Below are 18,213 nucleotides of genomic sequence, written 5' to 3' on the forward strand. Positions count from 1 at the left end.
CTTTTTTTTCTCCAAAAGCTTCCTCCCTATCCATGGATGGGCAAAACCAGTGTTTGAAGGCGGCACAGAACTGTGGGCTGTTTGAGAAATGCGGCTCCCTGCGGTCAGAATATGTTGTTGCCTGCACCAAGCCGGTAACACAAACTGACAACAGCTGTAACCGCCAGAAATGCCACAAAGCGCTGCGGCGCTTCCTGGAGCGTGTCCCAGAGGAGTACAGCTTCGCTTTGCTCTTCTGTCCCTGCACTGACACTCTGTGCGGGGAGCGGCGGAGGAAAACCATCGTCCCGTCATGCTCCTATGAGGAGAACCAGAGAGGCGAGGAGAGAGCTGTGAAGCCCAACTGCCTCAGCCTACAGAACTACTGCTCCAGAGACGAGCTGTGTAGGTAAGATCGCTGTGAGTGGCATGAAATGTGACCTTTTTTAAGACCAGAACTCATTTGGGACTGAATATATTCAGTGTATCCTCCGGTGGAGGAGTTTTCTCCAAACTTCCTGCAAAGGCTTCCCTGTTTCTCTTGCTTCCACCACACATAAAAGGGTTCCAAAACTCACTCAGCATGTCCTGGCCTCCAGGCTTCTGCCCAGAAGGCCGAAGTAAGCTTCTAAAGAGAGGAGCTCAGCCACTTCAGCTGTTTCTTCTTATCACGAAGTCTTTGCCGCTGCAGAGAGGTGAGAACGTCGGTTGACTAATAATGGCAGAGCTCAGCTGTGGAAGACAACCAAACGAGAAGGTTCAACTCTGGTCCAAAAGATGAACTTTACTTAATATATAAAGTACTTTTCAGGTAGATGAAAAGTTCTAGGCTAAACTTTGATACCACAAATGGTGAAAAAAAAAAAAATTGAAACATGAGAGTGGAGGGGTCGACATGTCCATTGAATATACAGTCAATGATAAAAGGGTATACTATTTGGATCACATCCTCTGGAAACAGGAGAGCTGAGATAGCTCATCCTAACTATGAGGTGCATGGACCAGTCTTTTAGTGTCACTTTAGTGTAGTAAATTGATCATTCCGCTTTGCATTAGTCAGTTTTTCTTTAATATTCCAGGAGTTCAGGGGACGTTTTGCTTGGAAAAATAGCTTCAATGATCAGCCATCAGAACAGCTGCCATTTATTTTTAGATCATTGATGACTAATGGGGTTGATTCGTCTTTTCGGCTCTGTGGCAATCCGTTTCATCATTTTTCTCCCATTTTTCATAGAACTCCAACTTGATTATGTTTACTGAAGTCTAGCCGGTGTTGAAATGCTAAAATGGGTAAATAGGTGAAAGAGAACATTGAGAACCCGTCCTGATTTTAGTGGGTGACGTGCCTGTAGACACAAGTTTAAAGCAAAATTCACCTCCTTCTATTAAGCAGATTTTATCAGACAGCAACACTAATCACATATAAAAATGCAAGCAATTTATTTACCTATGATGGACTTTTTGTCTAATTTAATTGCCTTAAATTTGAAAAATAAAATGGAATTAAAACTTGCTCTCAAATTAGTTTACTCTGTTACAGTCCCATTCCGATCCTCTTCTGGTCTGTTGTAAGTGTGCCCAGTGGTCTTTTAATTATGATTATGAAAGTTTTATCAATAAATCTGTGTCATTTTCTAGGTCTAGGACCTAATTTTTATATAAAATCAGAAATCCATCTTCATTACCGCTTCTCCCCTTTCGGGGTTGCGGGGGTGCCGGAGCCTATCCCAGCTGCTGAAGGGCGAAGGCGGGGTACACCTTGGACAGGTCGCCAGTCTGTCTCAGGGCCTCAATCACACACACATTCACTCTCACAATCACACCTAGGGGCAGTTTAGAGTCACCAATTAACCTATGAAGCATGTTTTTGGACGGTGGGAGGAAGCCGGAGTCCCCGGTGAAAACCCACGCATGCACGGGGAGAACATGCAAACTCCACACAGAAAGGTCCCAGCCGGGAGTCGAACCGGGGCCTTCTCGCTGTGAGGCGAGAGCGCTAACCACTGTGCCACCGTGCAGCCCTAAAATCAGAAATTTGCTTCTAAATTCTTTACATGCTCTCCTGCTAGCTTACAACCCCTCACAATCCAAATGTTGCTGGAAACAAAAATGGTGAGTACTATCAGAAATATCTAGCTATTCAGTTTTCAGATTCCAGCCTGGACGAGGAAAGTGAACACATGAATCTATTTGACTTCAAGTGGCTGCGTCAGAATGTAGCGGAGCAGGGAGTTTGTCATGTTCTGTTTTCTCCATCAGTCTCACCATGTTCGGATTTAATCATCCACTGTTGTCTTCATTTAGTTCATCAACCTCAGTGTATTTAAGTCTCTGTTTTTCAGTTCCTTATTGTCTATTGCCTCTTTTTTTAAACCCTTTTTTTTGGTCTGCTACTGATTTACAACAATTTAAATAAAGAAATATTCAGAATTGCAAATTTTAGCCTTATTTTCTTGACCCTCAGTAAACTCATTGGAGAGTTTGCCCCCCCCCCATTAGTATTTAGTTAAACTTTAATCCAAAGGTTTCAAAAAGTTTTTAACTTTGACATTTATGATTTAAAACAAACACAAGAAGAGTTATAACACATAATGATAGACCTTTCATTCTACTGCCTACTGTAATTAACTTGTATTATACAATTTTAAAATTCTTTAATGTGTGTGTGTATATACATTACATTATTATTATTATGGAGTATTAATGTTAGTACTTGGACATTGGATGTCAATGAAATGTGCTTCAGTGATCTTAACATGAATAAGATATCAACAGTCACGCCATAGTCAAGATATTTATTTATACTTAAGGGGTGGGAATAAAAAAGTCTTCCATCCCATTCATTCATCCCATTCTCGACTTGGGGAAAAAAAAAAAACGTATGAAGAACCCTTGGAACCTTGCAGAGTACTTTTTCCAAACATTTTTCACATTTTTTCTATCTTGTTTTTAGCTTTTTTGTGGATTTATACATTCTATTTTACCTCTATATGTTTGATCTTTTGCTATAAAATACAAAAACAGTTTGATCTCAATTTTTTGGATTTTTGGCTGTAAAAATGATCAAAATTTACCAATCAGAATTTAGTTTTTTGAACAGGTTAATTCTGGAATTGTTGCTTATTATTTATTTAAAAAAAGGATGGGGTTGTACTGAAAAGATGTATATCAATCACTGCTACAAAAAACGTTTAAAAAATAAATTATTAGAGCAAATTGTAAAGTAAAAAAAACAATAATATGTCTTGCATAATCAGAAAAAAATCCACGTTAAAAACACCAAAAACAAATTTTTGTTGGAGTGAGTTTTTAAGGCCATGAAGATGTTTTCAAGTAAAAATTTCACTTTCAAATGTAAAGGGAAGACTGTTTGGTCCTAGTAAAGGGTTAAAGCAACCCCCTTTGATGTCCAATTTCATTCAGGTCGCTGTTAGTCATAGGCTTTTTGTTCACTTAAATGAACTGAGGCTAAACCACAAAAAAGCGGGCAAAAGTTCCCTCCACAATGATGCATTGTTAAAACATTAAAAGACTAATTTATAAAAAAAAAATGTGTCACGGTCAAGTGTAGGCTGCTGGGAGCCAGACGTGTGATTGAGAGTTACTTAATAAGCAAAAACGATGAGCCAGAAGGCTGCTTGGTGCATGAAATGACGAAAACTGAGGCCGAATCAAAACAAAAACCCTCAAAGACTCACAAGAAGAAAGCGCATTGACAACCACGGGAAAAACGGGTCACTCTGCACCACTGGGATTGATTCACAGCAGGAAACCAGGTAAACACAATTCAGAGGGGAGAACAAGATATCATACCTGAGATTCACAATCCAGCAAGAAATAAACTAAAATACACGGAAAAAAAATCAACATTCAAGACAGTATGCCAGACTATTTTATTCTTCAGAGTAAAACTCTAACAGGAGCTCAGCAATGAAAACACATCTAAAAAAATACAGTTTTATGAGAAAATCTTCAAAAATTAATAACAGAGCTGCATGTATTGTCCACACGACAGAAATACATTTCTGCAGGACACAATGAGGTGAAAGAGCAGCAGGGAAGATCTTGTGTTTGTCTTCTATAAATAATGGCAGTATAATATATCATGAGTTGTTCTTTGATACATTTTTTATGTAATTGTTTTGTTCTTTATGAGAAAAAAAGTTTTTTTTCTTATAATGTTCTCAAATTTAAAAATGTGATTTTTTAACACTTCAGAATTCACTTTTTGTGTTTGTCAGATCCCGATTTGCTGACTTCCAACACAACTGCCAGGCTTCCTCTTTCTCTGCCTCTGGCTGTGTGAGGGAAAGCCGAGTTGTGTGTTTGAAGGCCTACGCCGGACTTATAGGTGAGTCCAAGAACACGAAAAAGGATTTTTTTCAAATGCTAAAAGAAACTCATTTCATACAGTTTATATATTTAGTACCCAGCCTGGATGTGGTTTATTTGTTACACTATAAGAAGATGGGCTCCTGGGGAAAACAAGGGGTCACTTGCCAAAAGCTGTTGCTTTGGGGATTCAGTCAAAATCGGTTTTAAACTTGATTCAAAAACAGCATTTTCAGCACTTCAACAGAAAGGTGCAGGTAATGTTGTTTTCTTCTGTTTCCCGCTCTCCAAAAGTAATTTTGTGTGCCTATAATTATAAATATTGAGAGCTGGAGAAGTGCTGAATCTGGATTTTTAGGTTTTCTAACGTTGTTTGCAGACGGTCTGAAAGTCAAGTTCAAGTGATGTGTGCTGTGAGGCGCTTTTTTAAGTTGCACTTGCAGTTTGACTTCCGCCTCCTGTGTGTGTATGAACAGGGACCATAATGACGCCTAACTACGTGAGCAACAGCAGCACAGAGGTGTCACAGTGGTGCACGTGCGAAGGCAGCGGGAACGAGTGGCAAAGCTGTCAGCGCGTCCTGCAGATGTTCAGCAACAACCTGTGTCTGCGTGAGTACAACATGTTGAGGCTGGGAACAGGCTCAGATCAGATGAATCTTCACTATAAAATGCTGTAAACCACAGATTTTGACAGAATTTCAACACCCACTCTGATTATCTGTTGAACTATTTTAGGGTATGTTCAGACTGGACACATTTGATTCGCTTGAAGGTCAAACTCCAGGTCTTGAAGGTCTGCTGGTTTTCCAGAAATCCTGCCTTATTTGCTGCTGACTACCTGGATGAGGTGTTTAGCCAATAAGGAAGTCTAATGGCAGGTTGGTTGGAAAACATGTAGGACACTGGCCGTTGAAGTCTGGAGTTTGAATCCCTGGCTTAAAGTAACCAGAGTTCATTTTCCTTGATGATCTGAACACTCCTAAGTGGACCCTGGTCCTGGACCAGAAACCACCATTGGACCCGTATTTTGAGGTGGTTTTGATTTGCTTTCAATCAGACTGAGCTCTGGTTTGCTCTGAGATTCTTCTTTCTGAATAGGGTCCATTCTCGAAGTGGAACAACTGAACCAAAACGGTCACCATAGCCAAGCATTATGGGACGTAGACTATGATGAGACACAGCAACTCATTCAAACGTGTTTGGATGAATACAGGTTCATTAAAACAACTTGTAATATGATACACATTGCTTCTCACACTCCTTCCAGACAATCTATGGTGGAATCAGATTTCTTAAGTGTGTCCGAAATACTTCTTTTAAAGGCTAATCCTCGCCACGGAGGGATGCTGCGTGTTTGAACAATGCACATTTGTTCACGTGGGTGTGCTCTGAAGCACACGTGCTTATGTTTAAATGTAAGTAATGACTTTTTTGTTTTAGAGTGACATTTTTAAAGTTATAAAAAACTGGTGTTATGGATTTTCGAGCGCTAGCAGCTCCACGCTGTCCTATTTGACCGGCGACTATTGATGGCGTCATCAAGGGGGAGTGACGTCCGAATTGGAAGACATACTTTCTTTACTTTCCGTTTGGAAGGCTAAATGTAGGGGTAAGGGAAGAATTCGGATTTGGCCTATATGTCATAGACACTTATCATCAGTCGTCGTCTCCTCAGTAACCGTCTTACAGCATGCCTCCACCGTACTAAAGTACCTGACGATATAGATGTTAAAAGTTGGTCAGAGAAATATAAAGTTTGAATAAGTGAACTATCTCGACAAGGATTTCTAAGGATTTGTAATTCCTGGCCAATGACTGAAGAGATCTTTAGTCATGTGATTTTGTTTACAAGCTTTGGTTCAAAACAGAAATCTCTGATTGACGGCAGGCTGAATACAGACTAAACGCAAGGTTCAGTAATGATCTGCTCTGTTTTGGAGAAGGTTCTCTCAGGTGTCTGTACAGGTTTGTTGTGGAGGAGGTTCTTTATGGATTATTTTCCTGCAGACTCTAAATTTTTCTTTGTATTATCAATCTCCAGAGTTTCTCTCTGTCTTTCTCCCATTCTTGGTCCACTTTACATCACGTGCAATCAGCGTACCCGCCGCCGCTCGCACGTTTGCGTTCAGCACGCCCCCACTTCGTCATGTGGGCGCCCGCACACATGTCTCGAAGAACAAGAAGTCAGAGAAGACTAAAGAGAGAAGATAAAAAAATAGCACTGTACCCGGGAAGAAGTCGGAAGGGAAAAAGTCACGTCATCCATGTCACAGTAGATTGGTCAAAGTTGCAGGGTGTGCAACAAATCGCGGTGTTTGCTTGAATTTGCGTTAATAGTTGCGATTGCGACATCCCGAAATCCTACAGGGTCTGATATATGTCCTCCACAATCAGAAAAATGTCACAAGAACATGTTAAAAACACAGTTTTCATCACAGTGGGTCTTTAAAAGAAATCTGGCTTCATCACTGAAGACCACATTCAGTGTGGTTAAAATATAATCTGATACTCCAGATGGTAAATTTAGTTAATTTGGCCATTTTTCCTTCATCAGCATTCAGTTTTTGGCAGACAGTGCAGTAGATTGACATGCTGATCATTCTGACTCTCCATAAATCATAGCTGACAATCCCCTCTCTGTGTCAACATAATAACAGAGGAAATGTTATCTTTTAGCTGTCAGATGTGAATATTATCTAAATTAACGTCGAGATGCTGATCTAACAAAGCACTTTATAATTTTCAGTGATACAGAATTCAAATGAGGTGGGCCATAATTGGGAATTGAGCAAGTGAATCGCTGAACCGTAATGTTTTTCTTCTAAATAAATGGATAGCAGGAGACGACTCTCCCTGGTGTCTGGCTGCTTGCCAAATATGAATGTGATTTTCAAGCTCTGTGGAGTCAATGAATTCTTTGAACAACTCTAATAAACATAATGTGGCTTCTTGTTGACTTGTTGCCAAAAGCGAGAGCATAAAAAAGGTCCTTCTAGTTTTGCAAAGCAGAGATAGCCGACTTGCAGCTTTTTAAGTGAAGTTACACCTACGGCATGTTAAGAAACAACAATGGAAACAGGTTTCACAGTCACACGATGTGTGAATTCTACATAGTATTTATAGTTACAAAAAAAAGGAAAAACTTACTTCTCATTTATGATTCAAGGTATAGAACATTTTACAGGTGTTTTTAAAAAAAAATGTAGATATAAATCAACCAAGGGCTGCACGGTGGCGCAGTGGTTAGCGCTCTTGCCTCACAGCGAGAAGGCCCCGGTTCGAATCCCGGCTGGGACCTTTCTGTGTGGAGTTTGCATGTTCTCCCCGTGCATGCGTGGGTTTTCACCGGGGACTCCGGCTTCCTCCCACCGTCCAAAAACATGCTTCATAGGTTAATTGGTGACTCTAAATTGCCCCTAGGTGTGAATGTGAGAGTGGATGTGTGTATGATTGAGGCCCTGCGACAGACTGGCGACCTGTCCAGGGTGTACCCCGCCTTCGCCCAACAGTAGCCGGGATAGGCTCCGGCACCCCGCGACCCCGAAAGGGATGAAGCGGACTAGAAGATGGATGGATGGATAAACCAACCAAAATATTTTGTTAATTTTATTTTTTCAATTGTTTATAATTAGGTCATTTTTTTAGTGAAAAAAATGTATTGGTTCATATATTTTTTAATACTTATATTAAGATGGATGTATACGCTGTCATGCAATATGTAATAATTAAAAATAACCTCTAACAAAACCTGCATTTTTTTTAATTAAAAGTGATTTTATCTGATGTTGTTTATGTCAATACAGATATGCTTTACTCAAAGACCCACTCTGATCATAGTTTAAGCTATTTTGATAGTGTTCCCAGTAGTATTTCTATGAAAATGTCATTTTTGGCCAAAATTTTAAAAAATTGTGTCATTTTTATAGGATGTAGTTTCTACAGAGTGGCTTTATGCTGGTTCACACTGCATTTGGAAGCACTGCAAAGCAGTGTGCACACACCTTTAGTTCATACAACAAGCGTATATTTCGTGACGGTTGACAGGCGCTTGTACTTGGTTATACGTAGTCTGCTACAGTCTGTTTAGATATAAAAATATGATTGCATTTGTCAATCATGCTATTTTATTGTGAAAAATAGTTTATATTTTGAAAATTGACCATATTTTCTCATGTGGCGTAACTTCCTGCCAGGATTGATTTGGATCACTTGCAGCTTGCGCAAAAAATAGACTAGACGGCGAAACATTGGCTGCACGCCGCGAGCCGGCTATGGCAGACCGCGGCGCTTTGCGTCTGGTGTGAACTACACCGTAACTTAACAAGGGTGCCGAATGGAAGCGGCCTCCGTTCCGCAGCATTTCCGCGTGCGGTGTGAACCCGCTCCATCTATTTACACACTCTCCTGCTAGCTTACAGCCCCTCCCCCCAACTAAGTTGGTGCAGCAAAAATGGTGAGCAATATTAAATCAATCCAGGCATTCAGTTTTGAGCCAGATATCAGCTCAGGCGAGAAAAACAAAGACGTTCATGGATCTATTTGTCTACAAGTGGACACATCGGAATGAAGCGGAGCAGTAGGTTCTATGTTACACCTACAAACAAGGATGTTTCCATGGTGCTTTATTGTCTGCTTCTTGTACACAAAAACTTGACTAAAGAAATATTCTAAAATAAGATTTTAATTTTATTTTCTTTAAATATGCCCTCCATCATTAGAAAAACGCCACAAGAACATGTTAAAAAAACAACAACACGATTTTAATCAAATATTAAGTTTGAATATAAATTTTGCTCAAATTAAAATTACTATTGAATATGTATATAATTAATTTTGTTTAAAAAGTTTTCCGCCTCAGTAAACAGAAACTACACCGGAAAGGCCTGGAGCAAATTCACAAATAAATAACTAAAAATGTTAAACTGAAGGTGTATTTTATGCAAAGGCAGGAGTAACAAAATGTTTTTCTGCAACATCAAAGATGCCCCAGAGTTAAAATGTGAGCTCTGACAGTTTCACCCAGTTTACAAATGATGGTGTCACCTGGCGATTTCCTTTCAGGCAATGCCATCAGCTCCATGGGGATCTCTGCACCTCCTCTGGTGGAACAAACCCTTGCGCCAGCTTCTCAGCTCCCTCCACATGTTTTCCAGGAGAGCGACCATGTCAGAGTGAACACAGTCACGGAATTCAACAGTGTAAGTACTCCTTCCCCCGGCTCTGTCTCTTTTGTATGCCGGGCACATTCTTCAGCTGACTTTACATCAGGCAATAACACCAGCGTATCTCCTGGACTGTCAGACCCTTTTCTGTAATCTCAGATTAATTTTTTGTTGCTGCCCTGTCTGAGCAGTGGAGGAGGATTAGTTTTGAGTGAGTTTGACTCAACTTCTTACTGTTCATATATAAGTAAACTCCATATTCAGGACTGTAATCCTCCTCATACTGAACATCATCTCTCTCCAATCAGAAATACTCAGATGGACAATTCGTGCACTCTCACTGAAAACTGTTGGATTTCCTCTCATGGCTACAGTAAAGTAATACTCTCCAACATTAGAAACGTTTCAATATATATCCTCTCTTCTGATAGTTCGTTCTTGTCAAGACAATCACTTGTCTGTGTGTGTTTACCATTGTGACATTTTATTCTCATGTTGGAATCAACAACTTTTTTCATTACATCCACATTTACATATGTGCCACCTGGTAGCTCTCAGTACTCGACAGTAAGTATATTCTTGACAATGAATAGAATATTAGATTTTGTGTGTGTGTGTGTGTGTGTGTGTGATGATCTATATCAGAAATAGATGCTAAACTTAAAATGAGAGAGTAATGTTGCGTGCATGAAGACTCCTAATAGTTTATTCTGAAAAAGCAGCAAATGAGAAGTTCTAATAGTAAATATTTTAAGAGTTTTATTTGACAATTATGTGATAAAACAGTGTATTGGATGCTTCTAAATCAAAACTTTGATTAGTCAACATATAAATCAGAAGATTTTCAAAGAAAACTATGAGTTTTGAGTCACTCTTCAATATTGATTTTTTTCGCCCTTTGATAATGATAAATTATGTCTATGAAAAATCTGTGGTGATCAGAGCTCCAAGCCGCACGACTAAAGGTGAATTATATAGGTTTCCTTTCTAATGAAATTGTGTACGTTGTCATGACAACCTCAAATAATAATCAGAATTCACAGCTTGTGGATATGTGTTAATCAGAAATACTCAACATCTATTTTTGATCTCTTTACTAACTTGTTTTTTTTCTTCCTTAAACATTTTTTTTTGTATTTTTGTCCAAGATTATTTTTATTCCTCTTCATTACCATGAAATAAATCTGACTGCATGACTCTCGATAACTCTGTACATGAGCAATTTGAATGTCAATTATGGCTGTGGTGTTACCAAACGACCGGACACGCAGCCGTCAGGAAGGGAAATTAAACTGATTACATTTTGTTGATGAGATAATAAAATATCTTTGATGTGAATAAATGAGGAATATAAACAAAAGATCAAGGAGGTGTTTCCAGAAGTCTTGAAGGCGATCAGCTGAGCATATCCGGACTGCGGTCACATCGGAAGATGAAATGTCAACTTGTTGAGCATTGGCTGGAGACACAGCTAAAATTTGGACTCCATTAATTCTGATTAATAAGTGGATAAATCACACGACGCGTGACCTTTCACAAAAAGAGAACACAGGGAAGTGTTAAAAAGTGGCCAGATAGGTTGGAGCCATTTTAAATATGGGAAAAAAACATTAAAAAATAAACAAAAGACTTATGTTTTTGCAATTAAAATTGTTTTCTAGGACATTTAGCTTCCGCAAAGCGGCAGAATAGTTTTACGGAAATTTGCGTCTGAGTTGTGGGTGAGACGGTTGTCGTAAAGCAACCCTACCCCCCTTCCCATCACCCATCTGTTATCACGCTCACAAGCTTACGCCTCAACTTCCCATTAGTGGTGCACACAAAAATGGCGAGTGATATTGGAGTTATCCAGCTGTACAGTTTTGAGCCAGATGAGATACATGGATCAATTTTTCTACAAGTGGATAAATTAGAATGAAACAGAACAGCCTTCATATTTTCTTAAAAAAAAAAAAAAAAAAAAGCTCTTTTTCAAACAGTGTTTTTTTTTTCTTTTTTCTTTATCTGGTCCTGATTCACAACAATTTGAATAAAAAAACTCAGAAATATAATTTTGAGTTTATTTTTCTCAATTTACGGTGTGCAAAAAAGTATGAGTCAGCCACAAATTGTGCAAATTCTCCCACTTAAAAAGATGAGAGAGGCCTGTAATTTTTATCATAGGTATATATCAACCATGAGAGACAATATAAGAGAAAAAAAAAACAGAATTTATTTGCAAATCTTAGTAGAACATAAATATTTGGTCACTGACGAACAAGCAAGATATTCTTGTATGAACTCGTTATCTAAATAAAAGACACCTGTCCACAACCTTAAACAGTAACACTCCAAACTCCACTATGACCAAGAAGACCAAAGAGCTGTCTAAGGACACCAGAAATAAAACTGTTGACCTTCACCAGACTGGACAGACTGAATCTGCTACAGCTAAACAGTGGCCTAGCCAGTCTCCATATCTCAACTCCATAGAAAATCTTTAAAGGGAGTTAAAAGTTCATGTTGCCCAGCAACAGCCCCAAAACATCACTCCTCTAGAGGAGATCTGCATGGAGGAATGGACCAAAATCCAGCAACAGTTTGTGAAAATCTTGTGTAGACTTACAGAAAACATTTGTCTGCTGTCATTGCCAACAAAGGGTATATAAAAAAATTGAGATAAACTTTTATTATTGTCCAAATACTTATTTTCCACCATAATTTACAAATAAATTCTTTAAAAATCAGACAATGTGATTTTCTGGATTCTTTTTTCTTATTTTGTTTCTCATAGTTGAGGTATATCTATGGTGAAAATTACAGGCCTCTCTCATCTTTTTAAGTGGGAGAACTTGCACAATTGGTAGCTGACTAAATACTTTTTTGCCCCACTTCATGTCCCCCATTATAAAAAGAAAATGCCACAGTAACATGTTAAAAACACCAAAAGCATGATTTTAATCTGAGTGAATTTTAAGCCTTATAATAAGCATTTTTTGTCTTCCCTCTTTTTTTATAGGCTTTTAATTAATGCTCTTCGCTTATAACATGCAGAATAAATAGTTTTCAAACTTATTCTCATTGAATTCATCTCACGCAGACACTTTCATCAGTGAGTTCTACATCTTTTTTTGAAAATTTTGTCTCTTCATTTTTTTATTTTTTCTGTATGACACTAAAACATTCTCACATGTGGTAAACTGTAATGTTGTTTTTTTTCCTCTCTGACCTCTCCTCCACGCTTCACTGCTCCTGTTAATTAGAGGAATCACTCTTTGGCTGCTTTTACAGATGGAGGACAGCGATGAAGAGGAGCCAGAGGAGGACGCAGGGGAAGAATTCAACATCATGCCGCCATATTCGGAAAAGGACTCCAACACGGAGTCTGGAGCCAGAGGAAGTCAGCGGGCAGCAGCTAACCGAGTAGTACCTGTGCTGCCTTTACTTCTCCTGCCATCTCTCATCCTGAGCTGAAGCCCCGATCTTATTCTCGGCTTACATTTTCCACCCGCTGCTGCTGTCAAACGCATCCCTGAGTGAACCACAGGGGACAGTTCCAAGGAAGATGCTTAAGAAATCGACCTTCCCTCACTTATAATACTTTAGACGGCATCCCAGCCTGTTTTTTTAATGTAATTATTTCCGTCCGAGCCTCCGTAGGAAGTGCGAGTTACCCCCAATCCTTCAGTGTTTTTGCTCAAGTCATCGCCAGTGAAAGGAAGAGAACAACATGAGCAGAAATGTGAGCGCATGGGTGAATTGAGACATGCTGTCTGGGCAAATACTCAATCTAGAGTCAGCTTCACACTCAAAGTACATCCCCTCTTTCATGAAGAAGCTCATTGCCTGAGGCTACTCTCACTATACATGCTTCCAAAACTGTACCCATCTACTCCGCTGAAACCAGGCACGAGCAAGGCTTTTGATTTCTATTTCATGACTCATGTCACATCCGTTTCTCCGCTGCGCCTTCAGCTCCTCTTCTCCCTCTGACATGCTTCGGCTGAGCATTACAATCCACTTTACGACAAGGTAATAAAAAAAAGTAAGCTGCAGTTAAAGTGCTTTGGAAAAAAAAAATTAAATAAGAGATACTTGAAATTGCTCAAAAAATAGGAGATTCAAACCTGCATATTGCAAAGATTTGATTGGTTCTTCTCACTTTGTGCACCAAAAAGTCACCCTTCTTCTGCCTCTTTTGTTAACACAGCACTTAATATTATTCCTGCCACATCAAATGGCTAGGAACTCAACCATGGGCAAAAGCAATGAAATCAAATTCCATTGTTGAAACAGCTCAGAGAGAAAAGCCACATAAGCAATTACAACACAATTCAAATTGCTCGGCATGCCGGGGTAGGTCTGGAGTAAGGCTCGCGGGAGAAAAAAGCCAATTTATTGCTGTCATACCCTCTCCATTCTTTATCCTCAGGAGATCTGTATTTAGTGCTCCTTCGCCATCATGTACTTTAGATATTTTGTGAGCGAGACAGCGATGGGGACGGACGCAGGAGGCTGCAGAGCCTGCTGGCTGCTCTGATCATTGAGCAGCACATTGAGCCATTATCTCTGCCTGAAATATCTTTTGCTGATGTAAATGTTTTTTTTTTCTCTTATGGCTCATTTTCCTGTGAAATTAAGGAGCTGCAGGGTTGGAGGTGAGGAAAAATACAGCAAATTTCTCCTTTTTTTGCGGAGATAAACTTGGCTAATGTAATAGCAACCTTGCAAGAAATAATCAGTCTGAACTCCTCAGAGAGAGTTATTTATTTAATATTTTTTTTACTTTTAATTCATTGTGCTTCATGATTTTTTTGCCACAAGTAGTGAAGGAATAAAATTTTCCCATGAGGCATTGCAAAATATCACGGATCGTGAAACTGGTCGTCCGTATAGTGTATTTTTCTTTCTTTACATCATGATTTAACATGAGCAAAGTGATGTTGATCAACAGAAATACTCCGCTGACCTGCCTGAGTCCAGGTCTTTTCTACTTCAAAGTTTCTCCGAGTCAAGGCAGGACTTTGATGGGATGTTGGGAGGTTAGCAGATTTGCACCGACTGTTACAAACTTCTCGGTAAAGTGACATCATGCTGTTTTTTTTTTTTTTTTCCCTTTCCCCACCTTCATCGTGGAACCGCTCCGACGTGAAAGAGGAGCAGTCACGTTGACATTTGTGAAGTGTGGCTTCAAATTTACACACCGTCATATCAAAACATAAAATCACTCTTGGAGGATGTTAAAATATTCTGTTCTATTTATGGAAAACAGAAAAAAAAACTTTGTAAAAAAAAAAAAAAAGAAGATTTTTGAACACTAGAAGATCATTCTGTCTTTGCGAGGTGTAAAAAAAGAAGAATGTAAATAGTTGTAAATATATGTGATGTGTATTTAATGCAAACGTGGAACAAACTGTAAATATTCTGAGCATCAAAAGAGTTTTCTGACCTGTTGGCTGAGTTGTAGGGAAAATGGCGCTGACGATGCTTTAGCTGACAAACTGTCAGTTAAAGCCAATGCTAGGGGTTATGGAACTCATTTAAGAAGGTTATCCAACATGTGGCAAAAACCGTCAGCTGGGTCTGCATTCAAAGCAAGAGCAAATAAAGTGGAAGGCTGTAAAAGGTAGACAAAGAAAAATGACTCTCCAGGCAGAAAAAAAAAACAAATGCATATACCTTGAAGATAATGCAGCAAAAGAAATGGCAAACAGATGAAAAAAAGAGAAGGCTCCTTGTGAGAGGTGTGAGAAATCAGCTGAATGAAATAGGATTTGGATAGAGAAAAGGCCTAATCCAAACCATCAGTTACAGCTAGGCAAAAGAAAACAAGGTTTTATTACAGTACAACTGGAGTTCAAGGATGAGTGGATCAAAGAAGGATTCAGGAATGAGTCTAAAGTCTGCAACGGATGAAGAGATCATGATGGAACTCAAGTTTAGAGAACGACCATGAAGTGTAGGAAGATGAGTGTGCCAAGAAAACTGCAAATACTCAGAGACATTATTGGTATGGGGTTCATACGTTCACACTGGGCATGTGACGTTTAGCATATGGTGTTCACTCTGAACTGTCACTACCCGATACTAACACATGTCTGCCTACTATAGTTGGAGGAGGTTTGGTGCAAATGTGGTGAATTTTGCTATTCTGATACATGAAAGACTTGGTGTCATATAATTCTGTACGAGAACAAACCGCAATTATTAATTTCGCCTCCATAATCCTTGTTCAAATGGTTGGCACTTCCATTAATTACACAGGAAGTCATCCATACATCACTAATAAATTCCAATTGGTCAAAGTTCAACCTGGTTTAACTTTCAATGGCAGCAACCTTTGAACATAGAACCCAAAAATGGTCTTAAAAATGTTCTGAGCTACACATCAGTGCGGGAGTTTTGAATGTGGAAACGCAAAATATACTTCCAAGTGCGTTTACGTTGACTTTTCATTAAGGTACGTACACACCTGCCATATGTAACACGTTCAAGAATGCGGTTTATGTAAGTGCATCCAGCCGGTGGTGCTCACTCTTTTATTTATTTGTACTGCTACTAGCTCTTGTCTACACCTACAATTGGTGCGAAATGTTAAAGCGGTGCAAATCCCAGAATTCTTGCTCCAGTCTTTTTCTTTCAGCTCTATTCTTGTAAATGTATGTCTTGGTGTCATACAGGTCCACAAAAAAGTCAAATATACATTTCTCCTTTGTGATCATATTTAAAATGAAGGATACTATCCGAGTCTCTGATTGGACAAAGTTCAGAGTTTTTGCGATTTACTGTCAAAAAGTTGAACTGGTTGAACTTCCGGTAAGCTCAATGAACGCCCGATTTGTTTTAAACGCAGAAGCCCAAAACTCTGGGTTTAAATAGACTTTTCCTTTGAAGTAAAAGTGAAAGTAAACACATCTTTAGTGGGGGTTGCTTGAACGCACGTTGCTTAGAGTGATGTGAATGAAGCTTAAGGAGGTTACATTTCTTACCAGGGAAATCTGGTTCTGCTGGATCTTCTTTTGATCCGTTTGGACTTACTTCTTCCCCTGTGCAGTTTTTCAGCTTTATGCTCAGCACGGGGAACTTCACCAAAAGTATTTTTTTTGTGTGTGTAATCCGCTGATCATCTAAAATTTCCTAATGAAATGAGATAAATAATTTGGCCATATTTGAATAATTAAGATTTTGCTCAATTTGATGTGTATTTAATTTTTTTGTACCAAAAGATAAATACAGAATCTTCAAGGATGATCAATGATAAGGTTGTCGATTTTCAGTATGAATTTACAGTATGCCTCAGTGATCTCTAATGTTTTCTTTAATAAAAACATGTCACTTCAAAGACAGACACATAAAAACAGTCTGGATGTCAGCTCCAGTGACTTTTATTGTGAAAGGGAAAACAGAAGAGCAAACAAAGCACTCTTTGTGCCTTTTATACTCAGCTTTCTTCCTATAGTTGCTTGAGAAAAAGAAGAAAAATAGCAAACTGCATAATTGTCATAGTTTTTATTTTTTTATTGTTATATTTGTTACTTTTCATGCAGCAAAAACAACAACTATAAATGTGTTGGTGTGAAAACATTATTTATCCAACTGAAATGACCTTCACCCAGAAATTGCAATATGGAACCATTAAATTTATGAATATATTTTCTTATGAGATATTTCTTTCATTTTTATTGTTTTTTTGTAAAAGTTGCTTTCCTGCTGGTCTTGAATGTACAATTCATAATTTTATGAATGAAAGTTCCACTTTTGTTCATTCAAAAATCTCTATGTAAAAACTATAACTCATTGCCAAAAAACAAGGAAAATTTGACAAACAAATCAAATTATGTTGAATCCTAAATCGAATTTTTGTTTAAATCAAGATTAAAAACTCTTAAAGGAAAAACTGAAATATTTAAAGAATATAATAGATATACAAAAATAAAACAACTAACATCCTCCAAGAGGGTAAATACTTCCTGGGGCCAATTGGCATTGAAATCTACCAACCTGTGCCACTGACATGTCACCGTGATGGAGCGGCGCTAACATGGCGCCACAATGAGTCATCTTCCTTTAAAAAGTGTGTGAGCCATATCAGTTATTCTCTGGCCTTAATGATTTCATATGATTTAAATGTATTTTTAAATTTCAGTAAATCTGTTTATATTTATAAATAATAGGACGAAAACATTTCCATGAAACGATGTCATGGAGCGTTTAAGGAAAAAAGGAAGCTGGTAAAAATGAAACTTTAATGAAACACTAAACCAGGCAGCTTGTATTCTGTTTCATGATTGTGGTGAAACTGTGTACAGTATTATTTCTCATGCTAAGCCACTTGTGAAATCTGAATAACTCTGACACTGATGTGAAATAGTTGTGTACCTTTGTGCCATATAGCAGAAATAACATTGTTTGAAGGAATAAAAGTCAGAATCGACATTTTCATGTAAAAAGAAAAGCCTGCTGTTCATGAGAAATGTTCTTGTCATCTTCTTTTTGATTCTGTGAAAACAAGCGGTTTCAATGCAGATTTGAGGCCTAATAAATCAGAAATTTAAAGAATCGTTTAGTTCTTATCAATTTTAATTAAAACCGAATGGTTGAAACTAATACGTCGCCACTTGTGCCCCTTGGTTTAGTCTTACCAGGGAAGGAGTTTGCTCTCTTATTTTATGATTTATTTCTGACTGACAAAAGCGATTACAGAGTCTTCAAGCTTGCACACCCCGACCGATGTCGCCGTGGCATGAACAAGCTGCAGC

The 18,213-nt window shown here is 38.5% G+C and overlaps 1 protein-coding gene across 1 annotated transcript in view; it reads left to right on the top strand.

Moving 5' to 3' along the window:
• Nucleotides 1–18,010, top strand: part of LOC112142823 (GDNF family receptor alpha-4) — a 31,429-nt gene extending 13,419 nt beyond the window's left edge. The window contains exons 4-8 of the mRNA XM_024266408.2: nucleotides 19–388; nucleotides 4,221–4,330; nucleotides 4,788–4,922; nucleotides 9,375–9,511; nucleotides 12,746–18,010. Coding sequence (XP_024122176.1) covers nucleotides 19–388; nucleotides 4,221–4,330; nucleotides 4,788–4,922; nucleotides 9,375–9,511; nucleotides 12,746–12,928 — 935 coding nt within the window. The 3' untranslated portion in view covers nucleotides 12,929–18,010. The remainder of the gene's footprint in view (nucleotides 1–18; nucleotides 389–4,220; nucleotides 4,331–4,787; nucleotides 4,923–9,374; nucleotides 9,512–12,745) is intronic.
• Nucleotides 18,011–18,213: the final 203 nt, after the last annotated feature.

The sequence above is a fragment of the Oryzias melastigma genome, linkage group LG14 (genome assembly GCF_002922805.2).
Source record: "Oryzias melastigma strain HK-1 linkage group LG14, ASM292280v2, whole genome shotgun sequence".
NCBI lineage: Eukaryota > Metazoa > Chordata > Actinopteri > Beloniformes > Adrianichthyidae > Oryzias > Oryzias melastigma.